Here is a 20408-nt window from a genome sequence, read left to right on the forward strand (position 1 = left end):
GCATGGTGACAGGTTTACTGATGGGACTGGAGATAGAGAGGGAGATGAGGACGTTATGACGACCATCCCTCTGCCTAGCCCAACACACATCCACTCTACCTTCCCTAAGTATTCAGACACAGAGCTGGCCCAGGCCTTACAGTAACAGGGCTTAGAGTGATACAGTAGGGGCCAGAGATGGGGTGCGGTGGTTTGGGATGGGTGGGAAGTGTGCGGGCAGTGGACCAGGCCACTGGCCCTACTCTCCGGTGCTGCAGATGGCGGCCTATACTGTACAGTGAGTGATATGCTGAGAGGCAGGCCATGGGTGGCAGGCAGCACACTGCTCTGGTGTTAACGTGTTAAGGCCTCCCTCTGGTGCTCTGGGCCACATCTGTTATCCAACACTGACCCACTTCATTCAAAGGTCTGACCTATTTTGAGGCTTCAAACTCAACCTCCACATCCCTCTCTGGTGAGACCAGTTGGAATTCAAGGGACGGATGCATGGTGCTCATCTGGCTTGCCCAGCACCCGTGAGCCACACTGCAGCTTTTAGGCTCTGAGTAAAGTGCTCAAAGTCTCCAAAGCAGAGATATACCAGGGCATCTGGACAGCAGCATGACTGGTGCAGCCCTTTCCTTTGCTCTGATGAAACTGCCCTGCCAAAGCACATACATGGGTCAGTGCTCAGTGCTCTGGGTCTGGTGAGGGCAGGGGAGCAGGGCATGGTCAAGGCTGCAGACAACCTTTTAACACCAGTGCAACATGCTCTGGTCAGTCATCTGTAACTCTTCATGGTTGACTAGACTCTAACTCAAATGATAGAAGCACTAGCAAGAGCTACAAGGGCGATGACAGTATTGGCACACAGACAACCTTTTAAAGCATAATTCTAAGGCATGTTGAAAGACATCTTTTAGATACATAGCTATAAACATTGGCAATAAAGGTGCTGTGTTATATTGGCATCAATAAAGATATAGTAGCATAAATGAATAAAGAAACCATTCAGCTCTTATCCCTCACCTTCATCTAAATGTACACAGAGCACTGAGACATCATTGCTTGGGTGACAAGTTAATGCCCACATTTGTCATATATTCATGGCCACTCAGAAAGTATAGCCTTCACACTGTGGTATCACATAAGGGACAACAACAGAAAGCAGGTTCATACAGCGGATACAGGCCTTACTGCTGCAGCTACCCTTACATCAGTAGAACACACGTGTGAACAAATCACCTGAAACGTTTTACATGTGAAATAGCTGTTTTCACATGTTGAGCTTACATTTCACACGTGAAACCATGTTTCACATATATTAAATGTTAACACCACCTTTTCACATGTTTATTATAATTTTTTTAAATTTTTTATTTCACCTTTATTTAACCAGGTAAGCTAGTTGAGAACAAGTTCTCATTTACAACTGCGACCTGGCCAAGATAAAGCAGAGCAGTGTGACACAGACAACAACACAGAGTTACACATGGAGTAAACAATAAACAAGCCAATAACACAGTAGAAAAAAAGAAAGTCTATATACAGTGTGTGCAAAAGGCATGAGGCGGTTGGCAATAAATACGCCATAGGAGCGAATAATTACAATTTAGCAGATTAACACTGGAGTGATAAATGAGTAGATGATGATGTGCAAGTAGAGATACTGGTGTGCAAAAGAGCAGAAAAGTAAATAAAATAAAAACAGTATGGGGATGAGGTAGGTTGATTGGGTGGGCAATTTACAGATGGACTTGTACAGTACAGCTGCAGCGATCGGTTAGCTGCTCAGATAGCTGATGTTTAAAGTTGGTGAAGGAAATAAAAGTCTCCAACTTCAGCGATTTTTGCAATTCGTTCCAGTCACAGGCAGCAGAGAACTGGAGGGAAAGGCGGCCAAATGAGGTGTTGGCTTTGGGGATGATCAGTGCTGGAACGTGTGCTACGGGTGGGTGTTGTTATCGTGACCAGTGAACTGAGATAAGGCGGAGCTTTACCTAGCATAGACTTATAGATAACCTGGAGCCAGTGGGTCTGGCGACGAATATGTAGCGAGGGCCAGCCGACTAGAGCATACAGATCGCAGTGGTGGGTGGTATAAGGTGATTTGGTAACAAAACGGATGGCACTGTGATAGACTGCATCCAGTTTGCTGAGTAGAGTATTGGAAGCTATTTTGTAGATGACGTCGCCGAAGTCGAGGATCGTTAGGATAGTCAGTTTTACTAGGGTAAGTTTGGCGGCGTGAGTGAAGGAGGCTTTGTTGCGAAATAGAAAGCCGATTCTAGATTTGATTTTGGATTGGAGATGTTTAATATGAGTCTGGAAGGAGAGTTTATAGTCTGACCAGACACCTAGGTATTTATAGTTGTATTTATTTATGTGACATTTTTCATGTGATTTGTTCACACGTGTGTTCTACTGATGGGGGAAAAAATTGATACAGTTACATATCGCAATATTATTTTGCAATGATATTATAGCGATATCTTACTCAAGTATTGATTCATAAAAAATAAAAAAAAATTGTATTTGTATTTTTTGCTACTGTAGGTAGCATTAGCTAGCGCTAGTTGGCAGTACTTGCTCTGGTATTTTTCATCCTATAGATTGTTCTCCGTCTTCTTTTTAAATAGTGAGTCAACATGTTTTCAGCACTTTCATTTCCCTGATCAAAACAAGCTCTCATGCTCTCTCTTGCCTCTCTGTAGCAAACATACAGTACAGTGATCAAAATGTTTGGAACTTGAAATCACAATAAAAACGCAGTATCGAATCGCAATACATATAAAATTATAAGAAGCACAATACATATTGTATCGGCACCAAAGTATTGTGATAACATTGTATCGTGAGGTCCATGGCAATTCCCAGCCCTAGTGTGTTCCCGAAAACCACGTTTTTTTTCACATAATTTTTTTCATGTGTTTTTTTTGTAAGGGTTCATCTCATACAGAATCTGAGGATTAACAAGTATGCAGCAATTCTGTGTCCAGACACCCTAACAGCACACAAAGGAATTTAGTGACACCATCTAACATTTAACTAAGCAGCCAAACCAGACACACAACAACAAAGTTGTGCCATGGGCAGTTGTAATGATTCCTGTAGAAACGATGGCTTTGTATAATCAGTGTTGGATAACTTAAGGATAACATGAGGAATGCCCAAATGGCAGCTGCTACACATGATATATTATAGCCTATTCCTGCTTCATTGATACAGGGCACAGGAGGTGACTCACTTGCACTGCATGGCATTTGTTTTGCTTCATCAGCAGACAGCATTGATAAATGCTATCATTATGTTTAAGTAATGACAGCAGTCAACTAATGATAATGATGTTATACGCCCGCCCTATTTTAATGACGACTGTTAATAATGGCTATCACTTATCAATCACTGTAGTACAGTTTGTCATTACCAGCATGTGTGCTCTTTTGGGTACAAGGTATCCTGCTTCTTATTGTCTCAAACACAGCATTATGTGATTGCTTCCCATGATTTCATTTTCCAACGTATGTGTAGCTGTAATTTCTAGGCGCTCTCCTGACATGCTATCATGTTGCTGTGCAGTTAGATCCAATTGACATGGCTCAGTAAGGCCACTGTGCTCTGGCAACTGGTGTGTAGTTACTATAGCGGTGCCTCTGAAGCATTCAGGGAATTATGCAGCCAAGCAGGTGATGACAAGCCTGCCACCAGGCTAGTGGAAGTGCAGGTCCACGCAGAACAGAATGATGAAGAGAACTTCTCTGCTGCCTGTTGATGAATCCATGCTGTTTATTGCCTTAGAATAAAACAAATTGGTGTTGCTAGGGCACTTTCAACATGGAGCTTATCACAGAGATGGAAAAACCCATTTAGAATCTAATCCTTCAAGATGACATAACAGAGCTGAGTTTAAGTAGCTTTTAAACATGCCCCGCGGAAGCCACTGATTGGATTCAGAACATTTTAGCAGAATGTTGACGTGTCTTTCTAGGATCCCTCCGAGGTTTATGCCACTGCAACAGAACCAAAGCTGAAGTGACATTTGTAACAGAGCTAACATGAACCTACGTTGTGTCGCAAAATGTGGTGGATGTTGATACTGTAAATACAGTACTATACTACATAGATATAGTACAATATAAGAGCGAAATTGTCTTGTGAAGTGACTTGATATCTCAGGAGAGTACAGTGCATTTGGAAAGTATTCAGACCCCTTGACCTTTTCCACATTTTGTTACGTTACAGCCTTATTCTAAAATGTATTAAATTGTTTGCTTTCCTCATCAATCTACACACAATACCCCATAATGACAAAGCAAAAACAGGTTTTTAGAATTCTGACCCTTTACTCAGTACTTTGTTGAAGCACCTTTGGCAGCGATTACAGCCTCGAGTCCTCTTGGGTATGACGCTACAAGCTTGGCACACCTGTATTTGAGGAGTTTCTCCCATTCTTCTCAAGCTCTGTCAGGTTGGATGGGGATCGTTGCTGCACAGCTATTTTCAGGTCTCTCCAGAGAGGTTCAAATCCGGACTCTGGCTGGGCCACTCAAGGACATTCAGAGACTTGTCCCGAAGCCACTCCTATATTGTCTTGGCTGTGTGCTAGGGCTGTTGTCCTGTTGGAAGGTGAACCTTTCCCCATCGGGTTCTTGGTCACCTCCCTGACCAAGGCCCTTCTCCCCCAATTGCTCAGTTTGGCTGGGCGGCAAGCTCTAGGAAGAGTCTTGGTGGTTCCAAACTTCTTTAATTTAAGAATGATGGAGGCCACTATGTTCTTGGGGACCTTCAATGCTGCAGATATTTTTTGGTACCCTTCCCCAGATCTGTGCCTCGACACAAACCTGTCTCGGAGCTCTAGGTACAATTCCTTCATCCTCAATGTTTGGTTTTGCTCTGACATGCACTGTCAACTGTGGGACCTTATATAGACAGGTGTGTGCCTTTCCAAATCATGTCCAATCAATTGAATTTACCACAGGTGGACTCCAATCAAGTTGTAGAAACATCTCAAGGATGATCAATGGAAACAGGATGCACCTGAGTTCAATTTCATAGCAAATGGTCTGAATACTTACAAAAATAAGGTATCTGTTTACATTTTTTTATAAATGTACAAACATTTCAAAAAGCCTGTTTTCACTTTGTCTTTATGGGGTATTGTATGTATTTATGTATTTAATACATTTTAGAATACGGCTGTAATGTAACAAAATGTGGAAAAAGTCAAGGGGCTGAATACTTTCCGAATGCGCTGTATATGTTTTTAAATAAGACCGTTTTAAATTAAACAAAAACCTGTCTTGTCATTCGCATATTGTTCATCATATGTAAACATCTCCTTCTTCCTCTTTAGGCATGTATTGAAGTGATTCATCCCCTAATGATTTTGTTGCGACTTGACTTTAATATCAATCTGAAGATTTATTTATCTAATGAACTAAATATGTTTAATTGTTACCCGATTAATTTAATAATTTAACAATCTCCCGAATTAAACTCTAAAAGGTCTTTACCTATCACATCTATAGGTAAAGAGTGAGTGGCCTAGTTACATTTTTGTCTTAATCCGGCTTGAAAATCTATGACAAGGCGTCAGAATGGCTGTCTAGCAATGATCAACAACCAACTTGACAGAGCTTGAAGAATTTAAAAAAGAATAATGTGCAAATGTCCATTTTGAAATCAGGCTGTAACACAACAAAATGTGGAATAAGTCAAGGGGTATGAATACTTCTGAAGGCACTGTAGCTTGGTAAAAAGCTGAAGAATATGGAAGCCTGATGAAGCGTTTTCCTTTTTATTTTACTCAAGCTTGGTTAAACATGGTTGGCAAATAGGCAAAATTTTGTACAGTCTGCATTTTGTCTATATCGATGCTGTTACAATTACCAAACGTTTGGTTAAACAAATAATTTATGAAACCATGATGTGATGTTTGACAGGATTGGATGTTGCAATCAATTTCAATTGCATTTGAATTTCTTCGTGTATCAGCAAAGTTGCTTGAGATGATGTCAATTGCAACTAGCATCTGCAACAGAAATTGCATCTAAATTGCATTCGTGTAACATAGGCTTAAGAGTGCCGATTTGACATACAATGGAATTGCATTTCAAAAGGCCACATTTCACGACACCTCTCTGATAGAGACTTTTGTTTGAACCTTATCTTTATCAATGAAAATGCATGAAGCATTAATTGAAAAAGACAAGATCGAAAAGATCCAAGCTTGAGAGTTCATCCTATTATGGCCTCCCCTCACATCTAGGAGAATGTCTCTGAAACCTGTGAAGTTAATATGATCTTCAGTTACAAGATGGACAGCAGTGATAACACTTTTCCAATCATCAAACAACTATGTTATAGACCCCATATCATAGAAACACAGCCTTTTAAAAAGCACATATCCAATTTATACATTGACACTGAATAAACTAATGTGATCCTTTCAGTCTTTATCTAGGTCCTCTCGTGTTACAGGAGATTACCCAGGATGGAAAAAGCCTCAAAAGCTGTGAGAGGTGGATGGGTGGGGTTAACTTTTCTAGGGTAAGGGGCAGCATTCGGAATTTTGGATGAAATGCATGCCCAAATTAAACTGCCTGCTTCTCGGGCCCAGAAGATATGATATGCATACAACTGGTAGATATGGATAGAAAACACTCTAACGTTTCCAAAACTGTTAAAATTGTGTCTGTGAGTATAACAGAACTGATTTGGCAGGCGAAAACCTGAGAAAGATCCATTCAGGAAGTAGTTTTTAGGGCTCAAATTGCAGTTTCTATGCCTTCCACTAGATGTCAACAGTCTTTAGAAATTGTTTCAGGCTTGTATTCTGAAAAATTAGGAAGTAAGAGCAGTCTGAATGAGTGGATCCTAAAGTGTCACAGAGCTTTTTCATGCGCGAGACTGAGAGAGTGCGTTTCTTGTTTACCTTTTAAATTGACGACGTTATTGTCCGGTTGAAATATTATCAACCTGAGGATTGAATATAAACATCGTTTGACATGTTTCTATGAACATTTTTCTATGAACATAGGATTTTTTTGTCTTCCTGTTTTGACTGTGTTTGAGCCTGTGGATTAATGAAGAAAACGCATGAACAAAACGGAGGTTTTTGGATATAAAGAGACTTTATCGAACAAAAGGAACATTTATTGAGTAAATGAGTGAGTGCAACCATATGAAGATCATCAAAGGTAAGGGATTAATTGTATCTCTATTTCTGACTTGTGTAACTGTTCTACTTGGCTGGTTACTGTTTGTAATGAATTGTCTAGTGGGCTATGTTCTCAAATAATCGTATGGTATGCTTTCGCCATAAAGCATTTTTTAAATCTGACACCGTGGTTGGATTCACAAGAAGTTAATCTTTAAACCTATGTAAAATATGTTATGTTTTCTGAATTTTTATAATGAGTATTTTTGTATTTGAATTTGGCGCCCAGCAGTTTCACTGGCTGTTGAAGAGGTGGGACGCTAACGTCTCACGTACCCAAGAGAGGTTAAGTTAATGCTTTATGGAGGGAGCATCATTGCTAAGCTACAGTCAGTTCATACATGTATGTATGTTTTTGGAACCTGAGGCCCTGTGGGAAGAGCCATAGTTAGAATGAGATGGTGAAGGATCATAGAGCAGTGGGAACGGACGGATATCCTGTTGACACTAACTTTCTAATCATATTTGTTTCCTTTGGCCCAAACGACATGGAAAACAAGATCAACTCGTAAAACACAGTCTTTATCCGCAGCACCACTTTCAACATCAAGTCGTGATGGTAGCCATTTCACTCCTTCCTAGACAAATCCTTTCAACCCTCAAAATTACATTTGAGCAAAAATAATACAATGTTCAGTGATCAACATGACTGGACTTGCAAATTCAACAGTGACCGATCACAAAACTGAAAGTAAAAAGAATATAGAAACATAGTTTGCTAACATAGTTTGAATCCGTTTTATCTGCTGTTAAAGCACTATAATTCCTGCCTAGTCGACAGGCCAGCCCAACTCTGCCGCTGAGTTAGTAGGAGTTGTTTTTCACAGAGCTATGTGGTATGTATGTGCAGTCGGGCTGCTCAGACCCACCTCATGGCTGGCTGGTTGGCATTCCTGCCTCACTCTGTAATTATGGCTCCACTCCTACAAACCACTGCTCTCTCTGCTCTCTCTTCCCCATAGCACACTCTCACACTTACACGGGCCTTCCACTGATGTCATCCTGCCATTAACTCAACAGTTTATCCCAGTGGCTATTTACAATAGGCTATGCCTGGGGCTATAGGTGGTGTCATTGCCATCGTCACCATCATCAGTTTGTGATGATGATCATTTAGAAATGAACATATCACAGCAGAACATACATCTGAGCAGAGACTTCTACCAATGGTGTGATAGTGGTAGTATATTATTCTAATCACCATAGTTTCATCTCACACACTGGGTCCCACTGCACTACGAGGAGACAAGGCAATGTGTTACTGTGAGCTGCAGATTAATATTCATGTCTCCTGACACATTGATGTACAGTATGAACCTGGTTGTGTCAGACTAAGAACAGACTCAAGACAGTGATAAATCTTGCAAGCAGCTTTCTTTGAGATGTTCAAATAGTACATACGACTTTCTCGCCCTTTACAAGGATCACACTGCATAGTTCTGCAGGAGTACCATCCTCTCTCACTGCTCTCTGACTGACTATCCTACTACCATCTCTTCCTCCTTTGTCAACTGTTTCTATGCCCTTTAACCCTTTAAATGCACCGCACTGCTCCATCCATTTTATGGACAGTATGTGAGGCTGTTCATTCAGGTTATCCTTACAGTATTAATGCATAGTAGTGAAATATAAAGAGTCAAATCTGCCATAGCGAGCATGTAACAGAATTGTTCAGGCTGGACAGATGGACAGACATACAGACTGCGGGAGATGGGAGACTAGGGGGCTAAATGGTAATCACTATGCTGACTGTCTGTTTTAGTCATTTAACAATTAGGCTACCATACACTATTAAACTTCATATTGTGGGCCTTTGGGATGTATTAAGCCCATATAAAACAACATATTCAGCCTTCCCCCGTGCAGGTGCTGTATGTTGAGTTTTTTGTTGTTGGTGTAACGTCTATGAGTGTGTTTGGTCTATATTCGTCAACAATAATATACTTCTGTAGGGCCTCCCGAGTGGCGCAATGGTCTAAGGCACTACATCGCAGTGCTAGCTATGCCACTAGAGATTATAGGTTCGAGTCCAGGCTCTGTCGCAGCTGACCATGACCGGGTGACCCATTGGGCGGTGCACAATTTGCCCAGCGTCATCTGGGTTAGGGGAGGGTTTGGCCGGCAGGGATGTCCTTGTGTACTAACAACTCCTGTGGTGGGCCGGGTGTAGTGCACACTGACACGGTGTTTCCTCTGACACATTGGTGCGGCTGACTTCTGGGTTAAGTGGGCATTGTGTCAAGAAGCAGTGCGGCTTGGTTGGTTGTGTTTCAGAGGACGCACAGCTCTTGACCTTTGCCTCCCCTGAGTCCATACAGGAATTGCAGCGATGAGACAAGACTGTAACTACCATGAAATTGGGGTACTTTTTTTTTTTATATATATATTTCTGTATGTGGAAATATAGAAGCATCTACAGTATTTCAGTTTTTCGAGGCAGTGAAATTCAATGCTGCCATGCTGAATTCGGAGTGTCTTGCAAAAGTGTTAGAAAAATATTTAGCAAAGGAAAAATACGACAAATTACAACTAAAGTAAAACTTTTTCTGATTACCTTAACAATGTGTATGTTCCCTGAGTACAATGATGTGTACATTAATGAACAATCATTGACTACATTATAAGCATGTGAAAAGAAATCTTAGAGCGATTCAGACAATCTCGTCCATTCATGCTGCTACAAGCACATGACATGCCCACAGCATGGGGATTAGAACGATCAGCTGAGCACATGCTCCCAACTCAATAACACATTGTTCTCCAACGCTCACCACTTGTTTTCCTCCAACTCTCCGTGCAGCTTATCTGAGGAGAACAGCACCAAATCTCCCTCTGTGCCTGCCAAACTTTAATCAATGAGAGTCCACTTCCTACTGTACAGTGTTAACAAGGCGCTGCAGTTGTGCATTACGTCAAACCTGTTTTGTTCTGTGCTTGTTTGTTTCTGTCACTTCTAGAAAAAACATAATTCGCTGTGAAAAATAGCTAGGACTTGAAACAAAGTGCATATGAGTAAGAATGAAAGTTAGGGAGGTCTACGCTGCTGGCATAAGATCACACAAGACACTGAAGGCCTTTATCCTTGAGTTTGACCATCACATCCTAGTTACACTAACAAATGTCATCCCCATTACTAATGTTGTGAGTGTTTCCGGAAGTTGTCTCCCATTCAGCCGTACTTTCAGTCTGTTGTACTGCTGAGATATCAAACATGGCCACGTATGCAGCCAGCAGCTGATTCACAAAGCCACGTCGTCTCTATCCCACCAAAGGCTACTAATGTGCATGCATGGACAACACGTTATGGCCATGCCTCTATCAAAATAGGAAACATCCCTGCTTTGATGAGAATTGGGTACTGTATATACCAAGTTAACAATGCTCTCTCTCTCTCTCTCTCTCTCTCTCTCTCTCTCTCTCTCTCTCTCTCTCTCTCTCTCTCTCTCTCTCACTATCAACAAAAAATACAGAAGAAAGAGCACATGTTGGGCCTCCCGAGTGGCGCAGCGGTCTAAGAGACTGTGGCGCTTGAAGCGTCACTACCAATCCGGATTCGATCCTGGGCTGTGTCGCAGCCGGCCGCAACCGGGAGACCATGAGGCGACGCATAATTGGCCCAGCGTCTTCTGGGTTAGGGGAGGGTTTTTCCCATCGTGCTCTAGTGACTCCTGTGGTGGGCCGGGCGCATGCACGCTGACACGGTCGCCAGTTGTACGGTGTTTCCTCCGACACATTGGTGCAGCTGGCTTCCGGGTTAAGTGAGCAGTGTGTCAAGAAGCAGTGTGGTTTGGCAGGGTCGTATTTTGGAGGACGCATGGCTCTCGATCTTCGCCTCTCCCGAGTCCGTACGGGAGTTTCAGCGATGGGACAAGACTGTAACTACCAATTGGATATCACGAAATTGGGGAGAAAAAGGCGTGTAATTTTAAAATATATATATTAATTATAAATTATAATAATTATAATAAAAAAGAAAGAGCACATGTTGCAGGGAAATGTCTAATAATCCCTTAAAGATTTGTCACCTTGACAACTGTAGGTCTTCAAAGCGAGCTGCAGTCAGAGAAATGAGTTGTGCTTCATCTGACTGTGAATTATCTCTGTAGGTGGTCTTCCTCTTGCAGCAGATTTGAGCCAGCAGCCTGCATCTAGCCTAATGGCTGTGCTGTAACATGCCCTGTGTACGCCCTTCAGCCAATCAGAATGGAGTATTAAGCCATGGTGTGTAATTGTGGTCATACAAGATGGTCTCATGTTAAGATTACACACATACTGAATGCTCAATGTACGCCAGCCAGCTTTACAGTTAGACAGAAAAACATCAGTGATCATGTGCCTTCAACAATGATGTCAAAACATGGGCCTTTACAGTATCCTTAAGGTACATTCACAAATAATAATCTGCTATTTAAGGTTCTCAGAAAGTGCTTTGAATGCACTGTAAAACCTTGAAAAGCCACGTCAGCAGTGAAATACCTGCGTGAGAGAGCAAGCCAGCTGAGCGGAGATATTTTGCACTTTAATGCTCCTTTTCCATCCCTGGCGTCTGCACTTGACTGTGACTCAAGCACAAATGTAATTGAGATTATAAACCCCTCATAGATCTGCTCACCTGGCGGTCACTTAGGTCAGATTGTGCTTGGGGACAAAAGAAAGACTGAGCACAACACAGAGAATACATTCACGCTGTATTGACTCAGAGGCAGGGATGTGTACACACTGCACCTTCCCGCAGTGAGACAAACACAACCACTGTTAGTCCTTCCACCATACAGATGTACCAATTTAAGTAGTCTTGTGAATCCCTTGGCGCTGGAACAAATTCATTTTGAAATGGTAGTGTGATAACAATGTCTTTCTAATAAATATTATTTAAATATATAATATAATATATGCCATTTAGCAGACGCTTTTTCCAAAGCGACTTACAGTCATGCGTGTTTACATTTTTTAAGTATGGGTGGTGCTGGAAATCAAACCCACTATCCTGGCATTACAAGAGCCTTGCTCTACCAATTGAGCTATAGAGGACCACACAAAATATTTTGCCGTTTTGAAGCTACTTTCCAGCAATTCTACACAGTTTGGCATGAAGCTGAGAGACAATTTTTCAGTTTTAAAGCTAATTTCCTGCAATTCTATGCATTTTGCCATAGCTCATGCTGTGTTCCTCTTCTCAGACATTATAACAAAACCAATGGGAATGTGCCCTGAATGTCCGGTTTTGAGAATTTGTAGATTCTCCCCCAATTATTATTATTTTTTTTACCTCGGCGGACCCCAGTTTGAAAACCCATGTTTTCATGCATCTACCTCACTTACCTATATACAGAGAGGAGTCTTTCCTCTTCACATGGTCATCTATGTAGGACACACCCAGCGGCTGAACTGGGGTGGCTCCAATCCCCAGCAGCATCTGGGCCCCAATCAGCAACAGGTACATCATGTTGGTGTTGGCCTTGTTGGAACACATCTCCTCTATGTACTGCCCACCATTCCTGGTACTGTTGGCGCACCCATTCCTGCCCACCTCAGTTCTCCATGTCTGCCCTGGCTGGTACTCGTATTGTTTGGTTAGAAACTCCGGCAGTGCTGACAGAAGAGCTCCTAGCGCCATGACGATACCCCCACAGCCAATCAACCTTGGCCGGTGGGCTTTGGCCCCGAAGTAGCTGACGAATAGGATGAGAGCCAGGTTGCCAATCTCAAAGCTGCTGGCGATCACACCCACGTCGGCACTTTGGAGATTGAATCGTCGCTCCAGGGTTGTCAGGACACTCACCTGAGAAAGCAACAGCGGAGGAAATATGTTACTCATAAAAGGCAATCATAACTAACTTCACAAAACTGATTAACTTTGTAAATGGCAGGGTACCATCATTATGAGGCTGAAATATGACCAGGCTTAAAGCCTATTGCTTTCACATTAGCTGAGAATTATGTCATTGAGAGGAACATGAAAACACCTAGCTTACAAATAGCAACTAAATAAATAGGTTACAGTTTTACCATGAGTAAGAAAATTAGAATCACTTGAAACATTTGATGCATTTGAATGAATGGCCTTTGGTATAAGGAATCACATCACAGATGCATGCAGTATTTTACAGTTGAAATTTAAAAACAAATAACCAAGACTGTAGGCCTAAACATTGAGAAAAGAAATATATTTGTATTTAGGGTATTTTTGTATTTTTGAATTCCGATTAAGTGTCATATCATTTTGGTTATTACAGAACAACTTCATATAAGTCAAATTACATGTTTCTATATTAAACTTCTCTGAAAGAAGTGATTCTACCAAAAGTAATACAAAATAATGACATAAAACTCTATATATTGGAATAATAAGGGTTAACGTGCCAAGGGGTTTCCAAACTTTCGGTGCATGCAAATGAGAGAAAATAGGATATTATTTGCATGGTGAATTTTGAATCAAGTAGCACACAGACCGCAAGAGGGTTTCGAGCAGATGAGAGAAATAAAGCACGGCTATGAAAATACCATGTTATTGAGGTCGTGTCCTTTTACATAATCCCTTTCCTTTGGATATACTGACTCACAGACCTCTTCAGATGTTTCTCATTGTGGTCTGAGTAAAATCCCGTTTGCCAAGATCCATCCCTGTCTTTCATTAGCTGGGCACTGCAGCACTTACTCCCAAGGCTTTATTGAAAGTGCCTTCTCCCCTAACGCTCACTCTCTCTCTCTGAGTTAATGGTGCAGCATTTAATGCAAGTGAAAGATAAGAGCATAACACTGTCTCTAGATGGAAGCTGGGGCAGCAGGGGATTTTGTCTCCCCTCTGCCATTGTTGGTAAAATACATGGAAGTCAGACATTATGGATTGCATTTCAGTTCATAAGATAAGATCCTAACTAAATATAATGATCAAATTGATCTCCATTTCATTTAGATTTTCTTCATGTGATATGTGCTCCATCACAGACTGTCATGAAAGCAGACAGTGAATGACCAGCTTTTTTATAAGGCACTGATTTCAATGATGAACGCAACCTGAATGATAAAAAACAACTTCACACAGGCTCAGGAGGACTGTACATAGTTTGATAGCAATGACCTTGGTGAATCTGGCCAACTGAGTCTTCTGTTTTTGGTACAATAATATGGTTGAAGCCCAGCTACCTGCATTGGTTGCCTCCTAGTTGGTGATACGGAACACACCCAACTAATAGGGTAGAAAGATTCTTAAAGAACATAGCCAACCAACCACCCACACATTTGTATCAACACTGTACAGGCAACAACGATGTATAGAAAGACCAAGACAAGACTCTGAGACAGACATGTATGGAATACACATAAATGCTCTACCATAAAGAAGAGGGGCAATATCCCTTACTCTGCAGGAAGTATAATACGCTGCCCATTCTCAAATGTGTGGATCCTCCGATTTATCTAATTTTGCATGCAGCATCCTCGTCTGCTTTTACTTCAATTGGTAAGTATTGCCTGGAAGGATTTCACAACAAATAATGTGGGTTTGTAATGTCTGAGAACCAACTGCTGAGCCATATCCCACCCGTCACATTTTCACAAATGTATCGAACTATTTTCAGATGTGTCCCAAAATGCCCTTGAAAGGGCATGGTCCTGTTCCATTCCCACAGCGATGTCAAACAGGCTAATAGGCTAAGTTAAGCTCCTCTAAGGACCCGTGGAGACAGGAAAATAACAGCTAACGTAGATGCCAGCAGGAAAAATGATATTTTCTCTGTGATTACAAAGTGACTTAAATTACTTTAAATGGAAGGTGTGACTGAGTAATATCTATACTAATACAACTAGCTACACTTTGATTAAATGTGAACACAACAACAGGTTGATCAATGTAGTGATGTCATCCTTTGCACAAGGCCTATTATTATAAAATGTTTAATTCTCCGAAAACTACAGCTCAGCAATAGGGATGCTATGGGTGTCCAAAATGGGCTTGCAGTCTCATCTGAGTTGCCAGAGAATGTAATGTGGCTTCCCAGCAATACTGGAAGCTTGACGAGTTGGGTTGGAAACATCACCATTTGCTCCTGTCCTCAGAGCCCATTCCAAGCCAATGCAACCTGCCCACAGCACAGCTGGAGCTCTCAGCACTCAGCAGACACCAGCACAGACTACTGAACCTCCACCTCACCACCACACCACAGCAGAGGAATGGCAGCCAGGCCAGCTAGACCATGTCATGTCATCTACTGCCCAGGCCAGACCCAGGCAGAATTTGGCCTGACAGCTTAGTGAGCCCTGAAACATGCAGTGAATTTAGAAGAGTACCTGTCCCCTAAATTCCAATGCACTCTGCCAGCGAAGCATTTTACTAAAGAGTAGGCACAGCATTCCGAGATACTCAATAATTGACAAAAATATCTTTAGTTCCAGAAAGAAGAGCAACTCTGGCTACAGTAAGCTAGTTAAAGATAGACCTGGAACCTTGAACCAAAAACTAAACAGTCAGTCACAAAAGGTTGTTTATTTATTGCAGCATGGTTACAATGCAAACTTGTCTGGCTGCGTTTTCGTGGACAATGTGACTGTCACCTCAACATTACCTCAGAGGAATCAAGCCCCACACAGACATCCCTTTTTTAAACAGGAGGATGAGGCTTGTGTAAGCACAGTATGAGACATAACAACAGCCGATTGCTAAATAAAAGTGTTGAAGTGCGTCTCAGGTTCCTATTCTGTATAGAAGCCCTTTCAAAAGGACAATTCAGAGTTAGCCAGAGGCCTTTTTCTGACAAAATCCTATCTAATTCCAAAACATGAAGTTGATCCCTTGGCAATTAAATATTTCACTGACTGTCTGTACTCTCTAAGCTTTACCAACCTGCAAGTTGCAAGATTGGAGACTGCATGGTAGTAACAACAAACTTTAACTAACACCTAACCTGAATGGATTAAAGTCTCGAAAAAGTTGGTGTCTAATTATCATAATCAACTATTAAGCTGTGTTTGAAAATCGTATATATGAGGGGAAAATTATGAAATACATAGATAGTTCAGCCTGTTTTCCCACGAGTAAGTGGAGCACATAACAGGAAACACATTCACCACTGTCACTCATTACCACAACATAGAACATGGGACTACAAAGGCTGAAACCACATTCAGTTGAATTTCCGAGAACTGAGAACTAAAGGTAGGCCTACACACCATTTCCATATACTTCTCAAAATGAACTAGGGAAGCTGACAGTCATATCACAACCCCATAGCGTTGAGAGTAATTGTCCATGCAGGTATGTGCACTGACTGTTTACCCAGAGACTATGTTGCCTGGAAAAGAGCCCGTCCACTGTAAGCTGCTAACGTAGAGCAAGAGCATAGGCCACGACCCCTGACTTCCAGGCTGGCTGCCTGGCAGCACAAAAACACTTTAAGTCGCCTCATCCTATCATGGACAGAAGAGTACCTCTGACAGGAGAACATCTAATGAGGTCATGACAGGGTCATCAGCTTGTCCCTGTAGCTGGAGCTGGTGCCTGGTTTCCAGCCCATGCAAATGGAGCAGGTGCCATGTGAAAGAGACTACCTGTGCTGACGACCATAGAGCATGCAGAAGTCCTGTTTGCTTAGGCAAGTCATGCGCTTCCCTCTCAGATCCATCATTGGCAAATCCCTGCCTGAGCCCCAGAGTATACTTTACAAGCAGACATCCCTGCTGAGTGACTAGCCTTCCACCAACTCATCTTTGCTTACCAATTTAAAGTACACCCTTTTCATTTCAATGTTTGTTAACCTTCTTTAGAATAACCTCCTGAAAAGTGTAGTTGAAAACATTTACATAGTCAAAGTGAAACAGGGCTTTAAATGGCAGTTCTACTGTAGGTGTCAACATTTGAGCTAAACTAAGCTATAAGTGCCTATGTATAAACAAGGACACAAAGCCATCAGTCCCGTGGAGGCACTACTGCAGATGTGCCATATTCCATTTCAACTACATTTTAATGAAATGAGACATGACTGAACATATTATCACAGAGGAGTCCTGATAGAACCATTTCTTCCACTCTGACTGGCAAGTGTGTACATAGCAGAGACACATCACAGAAAAATGACTGCAATGTTCAATCCAAGTGAGAGAGAAAGGGTGGAGACTACTGGTTATAGGGCCTAATTTCACAAGAACTTTACTTCACATGCACGTAGTGTTATAAAGTTAGTCAAACCAAATAGATTTAAGAAACATGTTATAACAACATGTTATAAAAATAGAATAAAGAGATCGAAAAAAGAAAAAAAAAGTACCAAGTACGTGGGAAAACATTCTACTCAATAATTTGGGGTCATTAAACTCATTATCAAAAGCAGGATGTGATGGATTCTCGTTAATTGTACTTTTGGCTTAAAAATCCAAGTCCTCTCCTTACAGGGGAAATTCTGACTGTATACCAACATGCTTCATCCACGTAGGCATCACTGTTCCCATGGTCAGGAGGAGGCTTTCGGTTCAGTGCGACAGAATAGATAACATGTTCCACTCCAAATAAGGCTAAAGCATTTCAGTTTACATATTTGATTCCCCTGGGAAGTGGCACTAGCCCAGCATGTGACCTAAAATAACCTACTCATCCATCATTTGTTGTTTCATTTGATATGAGAACTGTGGTAAAAAATGTTGATCACCATAAACCCATTGAATAATTCTGCATGGATGACCTACAGGACTAAAACGATGTAAAAGCTTTAACCAAGTAGGCCTACAGAATATCAAAAGTATCAAGTTTGAACTAGAGATAAGAGTTGAATAGGCTTGCCTGCTCTTCTTAATCAAGATAGGATTGCTTTCAAGCCTGACACTAATAATACAGGTAGGGACCTAACATTTCACTCATCTACATCAATAAATGGTGTTATTGCAGTACATTACACTACTGTATATTACAGCTATAGGAGCCCTTTGCCGCATAGACTACTAACAAGTCACCTGTTCATTCTTGTCCTCTATGGAATCTGAGTGTTGTTTTGGACAATTGGATTTTTTAGGTGCGGCATTAGGAGATTAAATCATCAACAACTGTTTTTTTGACAGAGGGGAAATATGCTATGTTTGCTATTGACAAATGGACAATGTTAAACTCTGCAACCAGACGAAAATGTGTTCCATCTCCCAGATGTGTATGGGCACTGGCTACTGCGTATAAAAAAACACCGGTGGATGTCAAACCTTCTTAAACCGGTTAGCTACACATTATCTCATTATGTCATAGCTGTTACACGTTTCATGACAAACACTTTGCTTACACGCACAGTACTGGCACGGATATAGAGTTATAGCTAAGATAAAATGGCCCAAATACTAAAATGTATATAAAACATGCGTCTGGCAAGATCTTCTCATGAGAGACATGACAGACAATGACACAGTTTAAAATGTTTCACTCACCAGGTAGGCTCCAACAGTGCCCTGTGCCAACATCAGGGCACATTCCGATATCAAGAATATCTTGATGTTTGAGAAGCATGATGACTTTTTACGGATGCCCTCTCCAGGGCTCCTGTCCGAACCCATTTGTTTTTTCACCTGCATCCTTTTGGGAAGCTATTTTGTATCACAGCGAGAAACGAAAGCCAGAGGGTAACCGGCCAGCCCGGAGATAAACATAGAAGACACCGACTATGTTTCCCCTGTAGGCTACATTCAGTGGGTGTCTGACGCACGGTCTCTGTCTATTTTCTCTTTCAACCTATGCTTTACATCTTACAAACTATGACTGTAAATATACAGCCAGACTCCAAAGGGCTTCCACTCCACAAGCTTTAAAAATTGCCACTTCGTCGAATAAGACACATGAACTCACCGACGATTTTCTCATATGCATACGAGAATAAGAGACGCCGGGTTTTCTCTCAAATAACATGTTTTCCGAATCTTGACGCTCGTTTACGAATGTTAAGCGTAACAATGCATAGATTCTAAAAATAATCGATGAGAACCTTGCCACGGCGTCGCTGCTCCAGCTATACTTGGCATGGTCCTTGTAGCCTGCTGTACAGTATGCGAGCATACACTCACTCCCTCCACCACTTGTGTAGCCTACTAGTATGTTCTGAATCCGCGCCTCTTCCAACCACTAAGAGCCGTGGCCTATAGTGGCGATGTGTAGCATGCACCATATTCTAAACTAACTTGCGTTCGAATAGACTCTCTCTCTATAACACATACACGTTGATATAGGGAATTTGTTCATTCTAATTTATAGGCCTATTTAAAATAATAATAATTTCACATATTGAGCTCAAAGCCAAGGGGCCATTTCAAGATATTAGCAACACACTGTGTGTTGCTATGTATTACTCAATGTTGAACAGAAAATGTGAACAACATGATTAAATAAATGGCCCACATGATGCCAACAATTACCGTAACAAATCCTTCCTGTATGATACACATGCACACATTACATCATCCATCCTATTATTCTGTTTGCCCACATAACTGAGGTCTGAGATGATTATATTAGTTTTAGCTTAGTCAATGGTCTTTAAGCGAGAAGAAGTAGACAGGACTGAGGACCATGACCTTTTGCCTCGACATGATATCACAGCTGGTCGGCCTTCTATGAGCAAAAAAATACCCTCTTATCTGACACTCCAGCAACCTCTAACCTCTACGTTTTTACACTGTCATTATGTGTACCCGAGCCCCCAAGCAGTGGACATCCGTGTGTCCAACAGAGAGCCATATGACAGGGGATAATCTACAAAGGGAAAATATATAGTAGTTTAGTGTTGGTGGTTCCATAAACCTGGTCAGTATAACTAGTGCTTGTTAAAGGGATAGTTCACCCAAATTGCAAAATTATACATTAGTTTCCTTACCCTGAAAGCAGTCTATGGACAAGGTATGACAGCAATTAATGCTTTGGTTTAATTTCCCTGCCTCTGTTTCCACATGCTAACGTTTTAGCATTTATAGTACAGATCCCATTCAAGTCATGGGACCGATATTAGCATTTTTTTCCATGTCTAAATCATCTGAAAGTATCTCAAATTGATTGTGAAGCAAAAAAGCCAATATCAGTCCTATGACGTTTTTTCCACATGATTTTTTCATGTTGTTTTGGTAAGGGATGTGATAAGCAGGGCCTTCAACAGTAGCATTTCATGGTGAGAGAAGTATACAAATGCTGATTATCATTCTACAACAGTTTATATATATTGCTTTCCTGTGTGCCTGTTCCTAAATAATAATG

General features: G+C 41.4%; 1 protein-coding gene across 1 annotated transcript in view; it reads right to left on the reverse strand.

Moving 5' to 3' along the window:
* Positions 1–19215, reverse strand: part of slco3a1 (solute carrier organic anion transporter family, member 3A1) — a 55124-nt gene extending 35909 nt beyond the window's left edge. The window contains exons 1-2 of the mRNA XM_039000582.1: positions 18599–19215; positions 12521–12980 (exon numbers count right to left, since the gene is read on the reverse strand). Coding sequence (XP_038856510.1) covers positions 12521–12980; positions 18599–18742 — 604 coding nt within the window. The 5' untranslated portion in view covers positions 18743–19215. The remainder of the gene's footprint in view (positions 1–12520; positions 12981–18598) is intronic.
* Positions 19216–20408: the final 1193 nt, after the last annotated feature.

This window comes from Salvelinus namaycush, chromosome 9 (assembly GCF_016432855.1).
Source record: "Salvelinus namaycush isolate Seneca chromosome 9, SaNama_1.0, whole genome shotgun sequence".
Lineage (NCBI taxonomy): Eukaryota > Metazoa > Chordata > Actinopteri > Salmoniformes > Salmonidae > Salvelinus > Salvelinus namaycush.